General features: G+C 32.5%; 2 protein-coding genes across 2 annotated transcripts in view; both read left to right on the top strand.

Moving 5' to 3' along the window:
* The window catches only part of LOC133190024 (TPR and ankyrin repeat-containing protein 1-like), a 490,694-nt gene that overhangs the window by 237,518 nt on the left and 231,907 nt on the right, over positions 1-21,269 (top strand). The window lies entirely within an intron of this gene.
* Positions 4,082-9,169, top strand: LOC133189865 (E3 ubiquitin-protein ligase Trim36-like). The gene is made up of 4 exons (XM_061325260.1): positions 4,082-5,039; positions 5,640-5,802; positions 6,305-6,489; positions 9,117-9,169. The coding sequence occupies exons 1-4, from the start codon at positions 4,082-4,084 to the stop codon at positions 9,167-9,169; spliced, it is 1,359 nt and encodes a 452-aa protein (XP_061181244.1).

Genomic DNA, 21,269 nt, shown 5'->3' with positions numbered 1-21,269 from the left:
GAGGTATAAGTATATAAAATAGACAGAGGTATAAGTATATAAAATAGACAGAGGTATAAGTATATGAAATAGACAGAGGTATAAGTATATAAAATAGACAGAGGTATAAGTATATAAAATAGACAGAGGTATAAGTAAATAAAATAGACAGAGGTATAAGTATATAAAATTAGACAGAGGTATAAGTATATAAAATAGACAGAGGTATAAGTATATAAAATTAGACAGAGGTATAAGTATATAAAATTAGACAGAGGTATAAGTATATAAAAATAGATAGAGGTATAAGTATATAAAATTAGACAGAGGTATAAGTATATAAAATTAGACAGAGGTATAAGTATATAAAATAGACAGAGGTATAAGTATATAAAATAGACAGAGGTATAAGTATATAAAATAGACAGAGGTATAAGTATATAAAATTAGACAGAGGTATAAGTATATAAAATTATGTAGAAAACGCTCGTTAATTAAAGAGTTTTTAGCAGTTGTGACATTACTTTTGGATCAACCCTCGAAAAATCCTATTTCCTGTCTCTCCACTTGTATGATATATTTAGTCACATTCCGGAAAATGAATCTTAAGAAATAATGATTTCGAGAAAAGTATATCAAATCTCAAAATCACTTAATGTTTGAGCAATGTGGAAATGAATTAACATGAGAAATTGAAGGTAATGTACGTTGATCAATACAAATTGAAATCGGGCAAACAAGAACCCCTCGAAACACCTGGGATCAGGTGCCCAGGAGGAGTAAGCATCCCATATCGACCAGCCACAACTGCCATGATGAGGCAAAAGAAACAATTCGTTGAAAAATCAATATGAAATGGTCTAAAATTTTGTATAACAACTTCAGTCAAATGCATCTTTTCTTTCAATGTAATTATCATAGAATATACCGATATTTGACTGTAAACGAGGGCTGAAACCCGTATGCTTACATCCGGTATTTATTATTTTTTTCTTATTAAAAATGTCGAAAGCTTAGGAATTTTTTGATACCATTAAACATATGGAGGTGTCAAAAAGTTAAAGTAGTAATTCTAATTGTGAGGACACAAACGTTGAACGTTGTACAAGTGCAACACCAATGACGAAAATCAAAATGCAATTCAAAGAAGCGATATCTTATAAATTTCCATGAAAATTTGAGCATTGAATTGTAAATTTTTAATATTAATCGTATCATAGCACTTACGGCTGTGTTGATATTCTCTTAATCAGCATAAGCGCCAGCGGTTAGGTCAAAAATTTATAATTCAATGCTTAATTTAAATAGACATCATGATGATCATCATGAAATGAGTCCGTTTTTTTCTCGTTATTATTCATGAAGTAAGTGACGTCACACTATTAAAGAAGTAGGACGCCATGTCATTTAAATTCATCATTGGATGAATGATAAAGTGTAAATAAATACCCCGTTCGGTACCCCATTGTTTTTGTTATTTTGTAATCATCAATTTATATGTTTGCTTAACCCATTGTGGAAAATAATCCTATTGTAGACCTTCCCGAATCTCTCAGGAATTTAAGTCTCAATGATTGAAAATGATCACATCTTTGAGATTGATCAACCCGATATATTTCTGTAGGCAGCCAGTAATAAACCTAATAAGTGATTGATTTTCTCGAGGATCATAGTGTGAGAGACAAACACAAGACAGCTAGGCCCATGCGTAGCTACGTTTATCAGGAGAGGGGGAGAAAGGAGCTTTAAAAGAAAAGGCAAGCGAGAAAAAAAACATTAAATGCACAAATGGGAAGGGTGTAGAATCTATCTTTATTACATTTTCAACAGTGAAATACCGTGATTTATTTATTGAATAAAAGTGATATTCTCTCACAGTGTGAAAGGATACCAAAATGATACTCTCTCACAGTGTGAAAGGATATCAAAGTAAGTAAAAAATAATTTCTGGCCTGTCATAAGATAGAGATAGTACTTACGCATCTTGATAGAGCTAAAACTGCAAATTTTTTCCCAAATATGTTGCAAAAATCCATGCTATGTAATGTTTTCAATGATCACACAACTGCTAAGCTATGACGTCTCAACCGCTCAACTATGACGTCAAGCCTATGACATTGTGTTATGAAAAGACAGAGGCAAAGTAAAAATCAAAGAAAATGTAATAGACAGAAAATTCAATGTTTTGTAGTTGAATATGGAATTTATTTCACTCGTGAGACAGGATTTTTTGATATTTTCACTCGTGCTTCGCACTCGTGAAAATATCAAAAAATCCTGTCCCACTCGTGAAATAAATTCTATATTCAACTACAAAACATTGAATATCCTCTATGTATTTTTTTTTTTTTTTTTTTTTTTTTTTTTTTTGCAATTTTTAATGCAATAACACAAAGTTTGAATGATTTAGAATCTAAGCAAAACATTATTCTTGAATCAGTGGGACCCCCGACTCTCTAGAGCGACAGGCCTGCAAAAAGTGCTCAAAATGATTGAATAGAACATATTTTATAATTCTGTTCATATTCACGTGTCTCGTAAAATCTCGACTAACGATTGTCGTCAAATTTCAGGCAAATTCATCAAAAATGTCAACCTCACCTTTTACCATCAAATATCTTGAAAAATCATTGAGCACCTTTGTTTACTTTTAATAATTTGTTTCTGTTTAATTTTAAAAGATCCATCACTTGTGATGCAGACAAAGAAATCTAAAAGTCGTTTCTAGTGATGTTGACTTCACAAAAATGAGAGAGTTAACATATATTTACGTTCGAATTATATTTAAGTTTTTTTTCAGTCAAACTCGCGCTATTTAAAAATATATTGGATGTTTAATATCTCATTTTGAAATGCTTGTGTTTATCAGTAACATGAAATTCCGCTCGTATTGCTTATTTTTCAAATTTATAAGTTATATATCATTTTTACCGAAGGCTTAACTCTGTACTTTTGATTTTTTAAGATATTTTCTTTTTAAGAACAAAATTGATAATGGATGTAAGTTTGGTTTGCATTAACCTCTTAACAAGTAGGCGTGCCGTTATTATTTGAAAATGATTGTTTGTACTGTGTTTTGAAATGCTAACACTTTTAATGATGTCAGTATTCAACATCCGGTCCTTGAAGTAATTCTTCCGTATCCATCTGGTTACATTAGGGAACATTATGTAGAATGTTTAGGTGGAAAGGTGTTTAATGCTCATCAACTGGTTATTAAAGGTAAGTTGCCTTTTAACATATTTTATGGATTGAGAAAATCAGAAAATAAGATAAGGTTTCTCTTACCAAATATTTCAATGGCTTAGGCATCTACTATTTTCCGTCTGCCAGTGAGTTTCTCTGTTTAATGATGCACAAGGATTGTGTTTTGTCAGTATTTTAACAGCAAAAAGGGGATTTTTTAGAAGATTAAGGACACTTGATTTCGTTCTCAGGGAGTAACAATTGTTCTTATTATTTACCATTGTGAACGACGCTCTGGACCTATAAATAGACTTTATAATCCCCCAGATTTAGAATTGTTAAAAGTATGACAAATTTGGTAAGGCATATTACATGGAAAATATTTCATTAATACTGATAGAAAAGTGGAAAAATATCAGAAAGGAGATACAGATGTATTAATACTATATTATTATTATTATTATTATTATTATTATTAGACATTGAAAAACAATCTGTAAAGATGATAGATATGCATGCTAAAATCTTTGACTTTTCAAAACGTCAGTTAATTTTTTTTAAAGAGAAACAAGGGAAATTTCATATACTCACAAAGGGTATGGATATGATACAATAAGTCAAAAAATGAAAAATAAAAAACAAGACTATACACTTCATAGAAGGGTTCATTATCCTTAATAATAATATTAATGATATTAACGTCGCTGGTTAAAAATAAAAGGTAAAGGCACCTGATGATCTTCAAATTCAAAACATGCCAAAGGGAAACGCTATATCTAATTTTGTCTTTCTTTCAAGATAATGAGGATCCTCAAAGTATGAGATTTATAATGTTTATTTTAAAAAATTTCATTATTTTTAAAAAATGCAATAAACGTACAAAAGGTGTCATGGCATTTTTTTCTCTCAGAAGAAAATGGCCAACGTTTGCAAGGCTCAAGATGTAGTGAGATGTTGCATGTGTTGCAGCAATGGAGAATTCCGTTGTTATTCCTGCTCCACCATTCTTTGTGAGGCTTGTGTGGGAAAACATATGTCTAGTAGGGTGTCTCATGACGTCAAATCTCTATTCTTCAAGAACCATCGTGCAGAATTTCCAATTTGCTCTCTTCATGAAAATCATAAATGTGAGATGTTCTGTCAAACGTGTCGTTCATCAATCTGCTGTAAATGCATAACTTCCGGGAAACACAGGTCACATGAGGTAAAGGAATTTGTAGAATGTTTAATGGAAAGAAAAACGTGTATTGAAAAAGCAAAACTTGATGTCAGAGACATTATTATTCCAATTTTTGAGAAAATGAAAGATCAGGTTGAGGATAAGTTAAAGATCCTTTATGCAGAAGTTGATAGTATTGAGGAAAACATATACAAAAACAGGGACAAATGGAAGAGACTTCTTGATGCTGTTGTTGAAGATACTATCAATGATGCAAGAAAAATGAAAAGTTGCATTCAGAAAGATCTGATTAACAAACAAGATCATCTTCAAAACGAGCTTAAGCGTTTAAACGAATATCTTCAGAGCTTGACAGAAGTACTAGAGGCTGCTGATACACCTGAAATTTTTCATTATAATGTTGATTTTCAGCATTTACTCCAAAATGCAGTAAAAATCCAAATAAAAAGCCCTATATTTTGTGGAAAAATCATTTCAGAAGAGGAACTAAAAGGCTTTTTCGGGGAGATGATTTCTCCCGTTAAAACAACGTTGGAATGGCCAAAAATAGAGAAAGATAAAATGTCTTGCATTAGATCAAACCATTTGCCTGCTTTTAGGCGTAAGGATCTCAAAAGGTTTCGTTACAAGTCGTTTTCTGACAGCGAAGAAGATGTAGAGTCCTCTTGGTGGAACCAGGCGGGGATTGATCAAGGTTATTGTTTATTAAAGATTCCTTTTATCAATGCGATAATTTTCTTGCTGTTGTTGTTGTTGCAGAATATCAATTTGAAATCAATCCTCATTTAAATCTTGGGCCATGAATTATTGTTTATCTATCCTAATGTAACATTTCGTAAATGGCAGTAAAATATTTAAGCATTCTCAATCAAGTCCATTGGAAACAAGCCGTTTGTCACATGCAAGAGTTTAGTTTTAGTTTCCAAAGTATTATTAATAGTTAACCATACAGCGTATGCATGGAAATCCTTTGAAGTACTTCGAAATACAACTATAATTCAATGAAGCAATTTAGCTTCGTTTCATTAAATGTTTTGCTGACGTGGGTTTAAAATTTATGCAATCATATTTTCACAAAGAATATGGTAACTACAGTATGGCGAGAACAGGGGCCCTTATATGGACCTTTGATTAGTTCCAACATTTACCCGTTCTTCCGTACAGTCCTTATGATGATATTAACGTTAAATCTCGTATAGCGTATACATTTAAGAATGTTTTTTACAATACTTAGTACGTCACATTATTAATTTTAATTTTACAGTATACTTAAACAATTTTATAATTAATATAGAATTGAGCGAATCGGTAAAATCAAATAGAAGGCATGGTTTTTACCAAACACCTGCGAGAGGAGGTGCAGGAGGGGGGTTTCAACAAAGATTCTCTGACTCAAACTTGTACAAAGGGTCTCTAGAATCCACAAAGGAAAATAGGTCTTCTGTATCAGCAGAAAGGTAATAGTTAAAAAGAGATTGATTTGCAGATACATCGAACGAAACTAATTTTATATACATGAACTGCTTTTTCTAAATAAAATTTTGTTTGTAACTATATATCCTCTGGTTCTTGTAACAGTACAGGTAGTTTTAAATTATGTTGAGTAGAATGATTTCTTCTACTTCCAGTTTCCTGTATTATATTGTGACGTAAAATATTTGTTCAAAGATTGTTTTTGGATATACACCATAATATTGATTCTAGGTCTCGACAATTTTCAATTCATAAGCAATTTTTTTTTTGATAAAGTTTGAATATATATATATATATATATATATATATATATATATATATATATATATATATATATATATATATATATATATATATATATATATATATATATATATATTAAACACAAGAACACAATTAGGGCAATATATTTTCAAAATTTCTTCATCAAACAATTCGGAGGAAGGTGTGATATAATGGACCAACATTGTATTCTCTTATTTCCAGAGCTTCCACCTTGCCAGCAGGGGGAATAAAACATATTTTCCCGCGATCACCTTCAATGATCTGCATAGACGATGTTATAGAATTTACCAGAAACAACGGTCTTCGATGTAGTGGAATTGTCAAATATGTCGGCAACTTAAAAGATCTTGCAGGGATCTTTGTGGGTGTAGAGCTTGATGCTGAGGGTAAGAAAAAGACAATTCTTAGAGGAGTTCATAGCAGAAATTAAATTTCTTTAAACATATTCTTGTATTTCTTTAAATGAAACATAAAATGGAATGTTGTATAGAAATTTAAATGAAATCATTTCAAAAACAGTGGTCGATTCCAAACCACTTTCTTCATATCTCTCTATTGATGTATCGCTGATACTGCCCACAGTTTAATCTATGAAACATTACAGGTATAATGCTGCACTGTTCACCAGTTTCCCGTGAATCTTGATAGATACTGCAGTTTCTACAAGACGTTCTGTGAAACCTTATGCATCTTTAGATGTTACAGAATGCAATATATACTTTAAGCTTGAAATTGCGGATGTCATTGATGTTAGAATATTTACATCCGCTGAATATTTTCTCCTTTATTTCTTAAGAATACTGATTACCGTTATATCAATCCATTAACAAAAAAAAAACAAAAAACAAAAAAACAAAAAAAAACTCGTTAGAATCGGTGTTTTAAACCGTCTGTTTGAAAGATTTATTTAGAAATTTGCTTTTCAATCATTGTAATGTATGGACCAATAATAAAATATTTTACATACTTTCACCCACTTTATATGAATAAATTATTTTACTGATAAAAATACAAACATATATACAAAAAATGTCCTTTTGTTTGTTTGTAAATGCAGGGATCAACAGTTACAATCATTGCAAAAAAACTGAAATAAAACAAAAACAAAACCAAAAAAAACTAGGAAAAAACAGAAACAAAATACAAAAAAAAAATTATTGGTGAATAAATAATTCATTTAATTCATTCATCAGCATGGAAATAAATGCCGGAACATTTTCCCCCGGTCAGACTACGGTTTCTCTATTACATGGAAATGGGCGGAGACATTTAGATTAAGAAGATCTTGGTATGATACGTATTTTTCTTTCAAATACGAATTATATGTTCAAGATTCACAATGAACTACAAATACATTTTTCTATTTTATACAAAACTTTGGCAATAAAAACTATAACAAGATGAACCAAACAAGTCCATGCTGATCGATATAAAACTGAGTACGTTTCAAATGAGAACTAGCACGTTTACTGGAGGCATTTACCCGTAACGATACAAATCCACGTGGTTGTTATGATTTTAAACAGGTCATAAAGAGGTTAATCGCATGTAAATGAAGTCAGCGAAGAGATTCAAAATCACAATACTTTTAATTAGAAAACATAGAGCACAAGGTTGTTCAACAAAGATATTTTCACTCGACCTTTACACATATAATATACACATTATATTTCAAACTCGACTCTGAACAAACCTGTGCTCGGTGTTTACGAAAGCTTTGAAATATGTAGCTGTCACTGATTTCTTTTGATATTCATGAAAATCAAAGGACCCTACCTTCAACGCGCAGCTTCGAATGCTGCCTATATCTATTGTTTGACATTTTTAGATGATGATTCAAATAATAAAGTCATTAGTTAATAATAAAATTTAATTTTTAAAAAAATTAATAAATGTTCAAAATTTGACGAGTAACCAGGGACCACAGATAAGCCTTATTGAGACTTGTTCTTTATGATATATAAAAACAAAACAAGTCAAACGGATTAATGACACAACTTGGATAATCTTCTCTTGTCACAATTTTGTAAACTTTTCATAGTATAATTTGATTTATATAGTCTACTTGAAATACATAAGTAATATCCAAGCTGAAATTAAATTTTTAATGTAAAAATATAACTGTATAGTTCAAGAACTAGTTGTTGTTTTTTTAATTTCCATATTCATTTTGGAAAAAATTCAGCATTTTATGCATCAGAGAAGACATCATTTCCCAACAGAATCAGATGCACTTATATAATGAACAAATTAATGTTTGTTTTGAAAATTATTTCTGTAGCATATTTTTCAAACAAAATAGTATGATATAAGCAAAATTTATTTGAAGTAGGTAAATTTGAAAGTGAACACTTTTGCATACACACATGTACTATTAAAAACAGTCATCCTGTTTCATTCTTTTTGCCATTAATGTGAAATTTTGATTTAAATATTAGTTAATTCTCTTTATCATTCAAACACACAATATAGAGATGTAAGATTTAATGGAAAGGGCATTAAATAGTACCTTATTTTACATATATTTTCAAATATTTGTAATGCATAGTGAAATAGTAAAGAATTTAAAAATTAATTAACATGCATTAATTTAAATTTTAAAAAAATCTGAATGATTTGAAATATTTATTTACTAATATTCACATTTTCAGAATTTAAGTATAATTTTAACCTTTTACTATATTAATTAAAAACAGACTATAGGTCACCTGTAATTAATTTCTTTTGTTCTTCCCCTCCCCTTACCTGTACACCATTCCCACCTAGCCAAAACCAGTCACCTGTAACAATTTCAGAATTTTGGCTAAGTGGGAAGACACCCGGGTTACATGTGTGTATTTTTTTTCTGCAATGTCGCAAGCATTATCTACGTATGAATAAACAAAGTAAAGAAAACATTTTATTGTTTAAATGATAAAAACATGTAATGAATTAATGTTTAACATCATTTCTAACATTCAGGCGAGTAAAAAAATCGGAAAATATTTTTTCTTAAATATATTTTCTTTTTTAGAAGACGGAAAGCATGATGGGATTGTTAATGGTGTTAGATATTTCAAATGGTAAGGGTATTTTTCTAATAAACATGCTATTGTATTCGCTTCTTTAATTAAAAAAAAAGGTTCCATCCAGGAATGGGCGTGACTCGAGAATTTTACTCCATCTGACTAATTTTTTCCCCAAATAGAATATTCCTTTCCACTCAAATTAACATACGACGGATTACTTAGTATTACGATTAACTCGCGGTAATCTAACTTACTGTCCTTCTTTAGCGTTAAAGTCAAGATAGCTCTGAATCTTACGTGCAATTCATTTTCGGGGCAAAATATATTGTTTACTCGAGTAAATTTTGAATGATTCGAACAATGAGTATTCCGAAAGTACAATGCATTGCCAATGGTTGCACTTCAGAAAGTAAAGGAATGTTTAGACTTCCAAAAGTAACGTTTATAAGAAAGAAATTATTCAATTTATTTTTAAAAGAATGGTTTTAGAGGAAAATATCTGCAAAAATGTAACTCAAGAGAACTAGCATCTTCTAAATTTCATCAGTTTGAAATAGAGATATTTCACCAGGGCTTCTTTCTAAATCTACATTGATCGATTTTATAGTGTATTGAACAGTATAGCACATTGCCCTCAGCTGATCTACGTTTTCTACCTCCAACGCGAAAGAGTTCTGTTAAGTTAAGTAATTGCGATCTCAGTGGTATATTCATATGGTTGTTCGTTTTTTTTTCAGCAAACCCTCCAAAGGACTCTTTGTTAGATTTGAAAAAGTTTTCAATATTTTGAAGAATCCAATAACCTGGGATTAAATAAAAGGCCAGACCAGTTAGCCCTTCAATCCATTGGCGGACAAGAAGAAGAGACGTGAATCATTTGATTGAGGACATAACATTATAAAGTGTATTTATATACGTGTATATTGATGAAGCGTTGTGAAAACTACATTTGACATTTCAGATTTCTTAAAGGTACATACTGAGTCAAAATCGTGTTTCTTTCAAGATAGTTGTATCAGAAAGCGAACGTTTATGAAAATATGAGTATAGTGAGGTTTTGATAAACTCATCTGCACTGTAAAGCAAGATAAGACTGTAAAATATAATTGCCGGAAAAACAGAGCTTGTACATGTATCTACTTATTGTTGTTATCGTCCCGCGACTTTCGTTTTTATTTTTAGCGGAAAACTTGTAATCAGCAGTGTATTGGAGCATGCAAAGGTGAAGAATGCGTTCTGATAATTTTTTTAATACATGTATTATATCGAAATACTCAATCTACCGACACTCATTTCTTGGGACTTGTGACCATGGTTACTTTTTCAACATATCAGCGCACGCGTACAAGAAGGAGGAATAAGTGAAGCAATATTTTCGTCTTGGGGGCATATGAAAAAATTTATCCATAAAAGTGCATTTTTTAGGTTCTGAAACTTTTAATTTTCTGAAACCTAATACTTTCAAGAACTTGCACGGTTCATGCAAAAATTCTATTTTTGCCATTTTTCCAGTTTTTGCGTCAAGGTAACGCTATAAGAAACTAGTATTAATTGTAACGGGGACCGTTACAGATGTTCCCCAAACGCTCCCGAACTCCCTTTTGGTGTCTTATTTCCTGTAAGCTTCATTAAATAAGGCAATTAAATATATTGGTCATTTAACGCATTTCACGCGCGCGCACGTGCATGCATGTGCAGGTTGACAACATCATTCCGTCTGTACTATAAATGCATCTTTATATTCTCAGTATCAAAACATTTCATCAAAAAATATATAAGTTCCGGCTATATCAAGTATATTGGTCATCTTAGCATTGCGCGCACGCGCACCTGTATGCATGTTCATAATGACCATGCCATTTTGTCTACACTTATGATATGTCTGTTTATTCTTAGTATCAAAGCTTTTCATAAAAAAATATAAAAGTTACGGCTATATTAAGTATATTGGTCATTAAACACATTGCACGCGCGCGCATGTGCATGCATGTGCATGATGGCCACATCATCTTGTCTACACTTTTAATATATCTGTATATTTTTAATATCAAAGCTTTTCATCAAAAAATATAAAAAGTACGGCTATATTAAGTAAATTGGTCATTTAACACATTGCACGCGCGCGCACGTGCATGCATATGCATGCATGTGCATGATGATCATGTCGCCTTGTCTACACTTTAAATACATACAAATATTTTGAGTATCAAAGCATTTCATCAAAAAGTTTCAAAGTTACAACTATATCAAGTAAATTGGTCATTTTACGCTTTGCGCGTGCGCGCACGTGCATGCATGTGCATGTTGACCATGTCATCTTGTTCATACTTTTAATATATCCTTATATTCTGAGTATCAAAGCATTTCATCAAAAAATATAACAGTTACAGCTATTTCAAGTATATTGGTCATTTTACGCATTGCACGCGCACGCACGTGCATGCGCGCAAAATGACCTTCGTTCCGCAAATCTACATAACATGCCTAGTAACCCTAAAAAGGTTTCACCTCAATCGGATGTGTAGTTTCGGAGATCACTCACTGACAAAAAAGTACCCAGGAAGAAAAATAATAATAATAATAATAATAACTAGATACTTATTGCCTAGGCAATAACAGGTCTTCCGTTTTCTTGACTTCTTCGAAAAAAAAACCCACAATCTTGCCAATAAGATTACTCTTAATAATTAACAAAAGTCATCTCAAGGCTTCCAAAGATATGTAAATACAAATAAAAACAAACGGAATTACTTTCCTGTTTTCTTTATGTACTTCGTCATGAACGAAAGTGCTCCAAACGAATAAAATGTTCATTCTACACCTTAATTATTCACAACTGATCCTCCCTAAAAGTTTCCATGAAAAACTACTCATGTTTGAGACAACTTCCGGTTTTTCGGTTTGCACTTCCGGAGATAATAAATTGCATGGTTATGGTTTATCTAACATGCGCATTAGCCAAACATTTCTGTAAAAAGAAAAAAAAACTGTAACAATTCACTTTTCTGCATCGCTTCCTGTCACGACCGGAAGTGACGGCAACGTACGATTTTTACATGATGTAGATAAACTGAGGACTGACTATCAGTTCTGAAAGTTTTAGACTTCAGCAATGTACTGTTTCTGAGCAATTTGGTAAACAAAATCTCAATTTGAGGACAGAAAAACACGCGACCGGAAGTGCATTTTCCTAAGATGATTAACGTCACACTAGACAATTGCAATCTCAATAACATATATAAAAATCATTTCAAAAAACTTTATCTATAAGCGATAGTTTTTGGAAAGATAAAAATCCCAATTACATATTTTTCTCTTATAACCGGAAGTTGTCGTTTTTTGTTTCCAGTGAGACCAAAAAATATAGAAACTGTGAAAGAGATTCAATTATATGATGCAAGTTTTATTTCAAAAGTGAAAAGTTTAAATTTTTTATTTCTTTGATCACTTCCTGTGACGACCGGAAGTGACGGCTGACGCTATTAACCCAAAGGGTTTTGCCTACTCCTTAAGTTCTATTACTCCTATAAGTTTAATGTCTTAATCTCTTACTGTTTTTGAGATCTCACTTGCACAAATTCTTATTTTGCGGACAGTAAAACACGCGACCGGAAGTGAATTTTACCAAAATATTTGACGTTACTCTAGACATTTGCAGTCTAAATAACATATTAAAAAACCATTTCAAACACTTAATCTATAAGCGATATTTATGGGAAAGTAAAATGCTCAAATTATATAGTTTTTCGCTTATAACCGGAAGTTGACGTTTTTGTTTCCGGTGGGACCAACATTTTTCAAAACTGCGAAACAAATACAATAATGCCATGCAAGATTAAATCCAAAAAAGAAAAGTTGAAATTGTTGATTTATTTGATCACTTCCTGTGACGACCGGAAGTGACGGCTGACAAATTTAAACATATTCTGCAAACGTACTTCTCATGATCTATAATCCCTGAAAGTTTGAGGTCTTAATCTTTTACCGTTTCTGAGATATCGTCCGGACATGATCTCTTTTGAAAAAACGAAAATTGGACATATCTGACGACCGGAAGTGAATTTTGCAAAATCCTTAAAAATGTTTTTAGTTTATTTTATTTTTCATAATCCCTAAATGTTTCAAGAAAATCCATTGAGCCATCTCTGAGAAATCGCTTGGACAAAAAACGGGAAAAAAATAATAATAATAACTAGTAAACTAATTGTTCAGAGAACAATTAGAGGCCTTTCCACCTTTTTAAGTGTTTCCGTGTCATCTGAGCTGGAAAAAAAAGAAGAAAAATGAAAAAAAAAAATGCTCCTCCAGCTGGGCTCGAACTCAAAACCCTTGGATTGAAAGGCAGGTGCGCTAACCATTCGGCCACGCATTCCGCTAACATATATGAGTTAATTGTTTAAGACTATAGAAGAAATGCAAGCGTATTTTTAGAATCGGTAGGGGAAGAAAGAAGTTCCGTAAAAGGAAATAGTTCCTGAATTTGCAAGCAGTATATAAAATAATAAGGGACGGGCTGCGTGAGAAAACGTTAATACTGTTCCCTAAGGAAAATGTATTAATGGACTGTAGCCCGATTCATCGATATTGTGCGCATGTTGAATTTTTTGTAAATAGCTTTCTTGTAAGCTTAAAAGATCGGGTTCGGATTTTAACATTTCTGACTGAATATCCTAAAATAAATATGAAACATTTAAATAAGCATTTCTTTGGGTTAAATTAAATATGTGTAGCACAAATTAAACTCCCAGCATGCATTTTTAGAAGGGAAACACGACAATGAAAGCGAGAATTGTTCTTTTATATACCGAAAATCGCTATTTCTGGAAACTGATTAATTCTAAATAAAAATCAAATAAATTCCAAATGTAAAAGAAAGAGAGAATGCTTGATATTAAAATGTCGTATCATATCAGGAGAATTGAATGCTACTAACGACATCTGAGGAAATAGCCGATAAAAGGTTTAGATCATTTCTTCGTTCACCTGCACTTAAATTTCAAACACAACAGAACTTGTAGTTTTTGCCGTGAAACTTCATGACTTCTATAAACTTATAAGACTCACCGTAAAACTCTCCAGAAAGTTTCTCTGAGGTCTATTCTACATTTTAAACCGAATTTGGTGTCGATCCGAGGTCTGGTTTGAATTCTAGAGTAATATTCTACGTTGTTGTTGATGTGATTTTTTTTTTTTAAGAAGGGGGGGTGAATTATTTATTTTATGCCTCTTTTAAACTAAGAATTGTAACTACTTCCACATCCTTAAGCGTTATTGTGACCCTTGGGTCAAGGTCAAAGGTCAAGGTCATTACAAAAAAAAAAAAAAAAAAAAATCTTTACTTTCTAAGTTTTTACCTGATACTGGAGCTGAATGCATGTCCTTACTTTTCCATTTGTCCCAAAGTCAAGGTCAAAGGTCAAGGTCAAAGTTCAAGGTCATTTGGTGAATTGCTATATTTTACACATATATAAGGAATTTCTTATGTTTTTAAATGACCTTGACCTTTGACCTTGACCTATATTTCAAGGTCAAAGGTCAAATATTGCGATGCAGTTGGTCCCATGTCTCTAGGATATACCGTTTTAAAAAAAAGTTCATTAAATGTAAGTAGCATAAACTTTCAGGGGCAGTAACTCATACAAGGGACCAAAGAATGTTTTCGCAATGATAGAATGAAGAGAGTACTAAATGAGTCGAAGACACTGATGAAGGTTTGGAATCTCTACGGTTTACGGTTTCGGAGGAGTAGCGATAACAAAGTTTTGTTGCAAAAGGGGTGACAACTTTTGAAGGGGTCAAGCTCGGGGGACAAGAATGAAATCTTTGAAATAGTTTTAGAAGGACATATTAAAGATGCAAAGATATTCAGTATATGTTGAAAGACAAAAGAGATATTAAAAAAGCTAATTTTCTCATAGTTTGAATGACCTTGACCTTTGACCTCTATATAAATTTCAAGGTCAAAGGTTGAGATATCCAATGCCATTGGTCCCATGTCTCTACGATTAATCGTTTAAAAAAGAAAAAAATTATTCGTAACCATCAATAACTTTCAGGGGCAATAACTAATTAAAGGGGTTCATGCAACCTTTCGCACTGAAAAGATTGAAGAGTCTACTAAATTAGTCGAAGACATTAGTGAAGGTTTCGTATCTCTAAGGTTTAAGGTTTCGAAGGAGTAGCGATAACAAGCTTTTATTGCGAAAGGGATTATAACTCCTTGAGGGGTCAAAGTTCATATACGCAGGGTCAACTGCAAAAATCTTTTACGAAGTACATTCTTATGGACTATAAATCTTTTCGATAACTTATGAAACAAAAAATCATTCGGCGGAAAAATAATAATAATAATAACTAGTAGACTAATTGTTCACAGAACAATTAGAGGTCTTTCCACCTTTTTAAGTGTTTCCATGTAATTTGGGCTGTAAAAAAAGAAGAAAACTGAAGGGAAAAAAAAAAAAAAAAATTGTTCTTCCAGCAGGGATCGAACTCGGAACCCTTAGCTTGAAAGGCAGGCGCGCTAACCACTACGCCACCAATTCCGATGAAGATTTATGCAGTAAACTACCTATTCAAGAATAAAAAATTGTTGTACAACGTAGTTATCGGAATTGAATAGTTTTGAAAAACATGTTTCCATATCATTTGGCTTACAAAAGAACAGAAGAAAGAAAGAAAGAAGAAGAAGAAAAAAGCAACAAAATAAATAAAAAATCAAAAATTCGTATTTTGCTATAGATTTATTGTCGGGCTCGTTTCTCTATAGAGTTTAAAAGGTCTTTGCGCATCTCCAAAAAAAGATGTTTTTTTTTTTTTTTTTTTTTTTTTTTGCGATTTAGGGGCCAATTTTTCTCTCTTTCCCCTTCTCTCTTCCTTTCTCTTCTTCTCTCTCTCTCTCTCTCTCTCTCTCTCTCTCTCTCTCTCTCTCTCTCTCTCTCTCTCTCTCTCTCTCCTTTTTTCTTTTTGCTTCCGTGTTGATGGCATTTGTTTACATATAGTTACCATGGAAGTACAATGCATGCATGACATGTGTTTTACTGTGCATATCGTAATTCTATTTTTGTGCACTGTGCATTCGAAGGTTTAATTTGAGGTGTTAAATGTTCTGATTTAGTTAGACTACTTAGAAAAGTGCCGATGAAATAAATCGGACTCGAGGCCAATGGTATGTAGGTCGTCATATAGGAAAACATGGATTGGACTCAAAGCGACCTGACTGCGGATCCTAAGATTGTTGCAGGCTCAGTAAGAAGATTCCTGAATGAAACAAGCTTCCATGTGGGTTATATTAAATGCAGCTATGATAAATAAAATGTTCTACATGCATTTTAAGAAGAAACAAGATAATTAAAGCGTGGAATAGTTTATTTCATACATTTATATTGGTTTAACCCCCCCTTTTCATATATTCCGTATTTCTCGTATTTTGGATGACCTTGACCTTTGACCTTGACCTAAATTTCAAGGTCAAAGTTTCTAAAGTAGTCGAAGACACTGTTGAAGGTTTCGCATCTCTACGCTCAATGGTTGTGGAGGAGTAGCGATAACAAGGCTTTTGGCACAAGGGGCAAGAAATTTTTAATGCGTCAGGCTAAGGGGTTGAAAAGTGAAATCTGAAAATAGTTTTAAAAGGACATATGATGTATTTAATGTTATGTAATATATGTTGTCAGACAAAAGAGATTTTAAAAGAGCTAAATTTCTCATATTTAGAGTGACCTTGACCTTTGACCTTGAGCAAATTTTGAAGTCAAACGACGAAAAATCCAATGCAGTTAGTTTCGTGTCTCTACGATGAATCGTTTTAATTTTTTTCATCATACGTAAAGAAGAAAAACTTTCAGGGGGCAATAACTCATCAAAGTGCTGGATCTATCATTTCGCAATGCAAGATCGAAAAGTCTTCTCAAGTAGTCGAAGACATCGGTGAAGGTTTCGTAACTCTAGGGTTTACGGTTTCGGAGGAGTAGCGATAACAAGGTTTTATTGCGAAAGGGGTTATAACTCCTCGAGGGTTCAAAGTTCTTATACGCAGGGTCAACTGCAAAAATCTTTTACGAAGTACATTCTTATGGACCATGAATCTTTTCGATAAATCTTGAAACTCAAAAACACGTGGCGGAAAAATAATAATAATAATAAACAGAACAATTTCAATAGGACTTTCCACAGAAAGGTGGAAAGCCCTAATAAGATGAAAGAGACATCAAAAGCACTGACTTTTTCATGTTTTGAATGACCTTGACCTTTGACCTTGACCTAAATTTCAAGGTCAAAGTCCCTAAAGTAGTCGAAGACACTGTCGAAGGTTTCGCATCTCTACGGTCAATGGTTTCGGAGGAGTAGCGATAACAAGGTTTTTCCCACAAGGGCAAGAACTTTTTAATGCATCAGGCTCTACGGGTTAAAAAGAGAAATTCATAAACAGTTTTATAAGGACATTTGATATATTTGATGTTATGTAATACATGTTGTAAGACAAAAGAGATATAAAAAGAGCTATAATTCTCATATTCAGAGTGACCTTGACCTTTGACCTTGAACAAATTTTGAAGGTCAAATGATGAAAAAGCCATTGCAGTTGGTTTCGTGTCTCTACAATTAATCGTTTTAATTTTTTTCATTATACGTGAAGAACAAAAACTTTCAGGGGGCAATACTTGATCAAAGTGCTGGATCTATCATTTCGCAATACCAAGATTGAAAAGTATTCTCAAGTAGTCGAAGACATCGGAGAAGGTTTTGTAACTCTAGGGTTTACGGTTTCGGAGGAGTAGCGATAACAAGCAATTCTTGCGAAAGGGGCAATAACTGCGAAAGGGGTCATAGGTTATATGCGTTGGGTCAAATTTGTTCATAACTTTTTATGACCTTTACGATGAAGAAGAAATCTTTTCGATAAACCTCGAAACAAAAAATCAGCGGAAGAAAAATAATAATAAGAAGAAGAAGAAGAATAATAATAATAATAAACAGAAGAAAATCAATAGGTCTTTCCACAGAAAGGTGGAAAGACCTAATAAACAGAACAATTTCAATAGGTCTTTCCACAGAAAGGTGGAAAGACCTAATAAACAGTAGAATCACTATAAGGTCTTCCGTCTGAAACGGAAGACCTTAATAATAAGAAACAGAGTAAAAACAATATGTTCCCAAACTTCGTTTGGGGAACATAATAAGATGATTAATATTTTAAGAGTTTCATTTTTCTCTGGGGTTGACGATGTCGGTACCATGATCAACGTACCGACTTTATGTGATATCCCAATGAAACTCTAAAAAGTAATATTTTATTTATTGTATTTATATTTAATTTGGTTTGTGTTATTAAAAAATTGCACTTTTCAGACTACGTTTTCAAAATGCAACAAACATATATATGTACGACACCAAGTGACTTCACTGGCTAGACCTTCCAAATGTCTCATGAAGTTTGCTTTACGTACGCTTGCAAGATATCTGATCACGTGACCAACTTCATGTCATCAAAAATTGAATGTCAATTTCATTAGTATTGTTATTTAAGGAAACACAATGGAAAATTTAGATATAAAGACGTTAAATGTTAGAATTAAGATTCTCATTAAACTGGTTAATTTAGAAGGTGATTGTATTTATAAATCGCATATATGAATAAAATTTCCTTGTTTTTCAAACCAGAATAAATAAAAAAAGATTTCCTTGATTTGATTAAAATTTCCGTTCAAACAACATATGTCATTCTAATTTAATTTGTTTTTGTCTCATTAAAAACCACTTCCGCAATCAAATGTTTGTTTTTACATTTTAAAGCCCTACTTTGTATATTGTTCACGTTTACACTTAATTTGTCATGTGTTTTTTAATGAAATGACAGAGAAATCATGGGTACAAGCTGTATTTATAAACGTTTTTGGAACTGCCCATGTAGGGTAGGGCCTATATGATGAAATGTGCAAACAGTGGTCAACCAGATAAATACAGGGTTTGAAATTAAAATTTACATATCTTTGCATATTATACCATTTTAGAAAAAAATGAATTATGTCATCTGGTGACGTCACACAAGCCTTTGATGTCAATAATAGAAGCTCTAATAAATTCGTTTGGTGCAAGGGCATACTATCGAAATTTACAAAATGTTATTTGTGCTAACTTGGAATTAGAGATTCTTTTATGCCTATGCTTTGTATTAACTATCATGGATTAATAAATCGGAAAGTGCATTTTTAGCTCTTCTGAGCCAAAGGCTCAAAGAGCTAATGCTATGGCCATTTGTGCTGTGTGCGTAAACTTTTTAGAATATGGGCCATAACTCAAGAACCCCTTGGCCAATTATTGTCAAATTTGTCACAGGGTATCCTTGGCCCAAGGGCACCCGTTTGTACTAAAACTAGGGTTGTGACTGTTAAACAAGGGGAGATAATTAGGAAAATAAAAGCAAAAGTACTGGTTGCTAAAAAAATCTTCTTCTCAAGAACCACTGGGCAGATTGTCACCAAACTTACACAAAAGGATAAGGATATGTTGTAGATTAAAAATTGTTCAAGACATCACCCTGGGGCAAAGGGAGTGGTCTCAAGGTCACTTCAAAGTTGACCAAAAATTACATTTTATTAAAATGTTGATAATTTGCTTACTATAAGGACTAGGATCATCAAATCTTGTCAGTTGATGCATCTAAGGACCTCATATCATGTTGACTCAAAGGTAGGTCACCGTGACCTACACGTGACCTACATATGCACTTTTAAAATTTTGCGGCCAGTCTTTTTCAAAATAATTTAGAGGCATATTTTGAACAATTTAAGGCCTATGATCATCAAACTTTGTCAGTTGATGTATCTTGGGTCCCCGAAGTACCGGAGTAGGTCGACTGAAAAGAAGGTCACCGTGACCTACTTTTCAATTTATATGACTATAATTAAATATTTCAGGTACTAATTGGTTTAGAATCATCAAACTTTGTCAGTTGATGCATCTTAGGTCTTCGTAGTATTTCCACTGAAAAGTAAGTCACCATGACTTACTTTTGAAAATTTATAGCTTCAATTAAATATTACTAGGTACTAATTGGCCTAGAATCATCAAACTATGTCAGTTGATGCATCTTGGGTCCTTGGAGTACGACAACTGAAAAGTAGGTCACTGTGACCTACTTTTGAAATTTTATGGCTGTATTTAATATTTTTGGGTACTATTTGGCTTAGAATCATCAAAATTTGTCAGTTGATACATCTTGGGTCCTCGGAGTAGGTTTACTGAAAAGTAGGTCACCGTTACCTTCTTTCAATTTACAGGTAAACTTCGTTATCTCGACATCGACGGGACCATCGGAAAATGTCGAGATATCCGAGGTGTCGAGATATCAGAGTTGAGACTTGACGTCCAAGATTTCATTGCATAACAAAACAGACAAGCTTATTATATGTACATGACTTTTATATAGACTGTAGCTCAACATATTTCAGAATTCCCTCTATTTTTATTAAAAATCTAAGAAGTTATTTTAAAAATCTTGTTTATAAAACGTGTTCCTTATCGAAATCTTTCTAAATTCACAAAGTTTCAGCACAAAGTTACAGCACTGAGCTGCATTCGAGTGTAACTTGCCTTTTCATCAGAACAGGATACGAAATGCGCTCTATAAACTTCGAACCCTATAAAGTCGACATCCGATATACGGTAAAAAAAAAATAAATGCGGATTATTTTTTTCTTATTTCATTCAGAAAGAATGTACAATAAAATTAATTTTTTTAAAGAGATTTGTGTATCTAAACTAACGTAGTGATGTTACGGATGCACGAATTACGACTGATTCTGTCAATCGTGTCGTTAATTGGATTGTTTCCTGTTGAATACATTTTAACTACAAAATATCATTAAAACTTTTTTTTTAATTCCTTAGTATGAATTTTCAGTGTGTTTTTGCTATTCATTGTAATTTAGTTATCTTTTTCAAATTTAAAAGTTATGTTACGTTTCGATATAAATAACATTCTGTACATTTACGCAGAATCGTGTAGATTTAGCAATGATATTAACCAAGCTCAATTAACTTCTCAAAGACGCCGAAGGGGCCTGGGATTCACCTACAAACACAGTCTATAAAATTAATTAAGCAGCGTGCAGTCAAAACATGGGTGTGAAAGGTGTGAAACTTTGACGACGTCG

The sequence above is a fragment of the Saccostrea echinata genome, unplaced genomic scaffold, assembly GCF_033153115.1.
Source record: "Saccostrea echinata isolate AGI-Se365-2 ecotype Australia unplaced genomic scaffold, CSIRO_AGI_Sech_v1 ptg000020l, whole genome shotgun sequence".
NCBI classification, from domain to species: domain Eukaryota; kingdom Metazoa; phylum Mollusca; class Bivalvia; order Ostreida; family Ostreidae; genus Saccostrea; species Saccostrea echinata.
The sequence above is the reverse complement of the archived record's forward strand: the minus strand, read 5'-3'. Positions and strand labels throughout refer to the sequence as shown.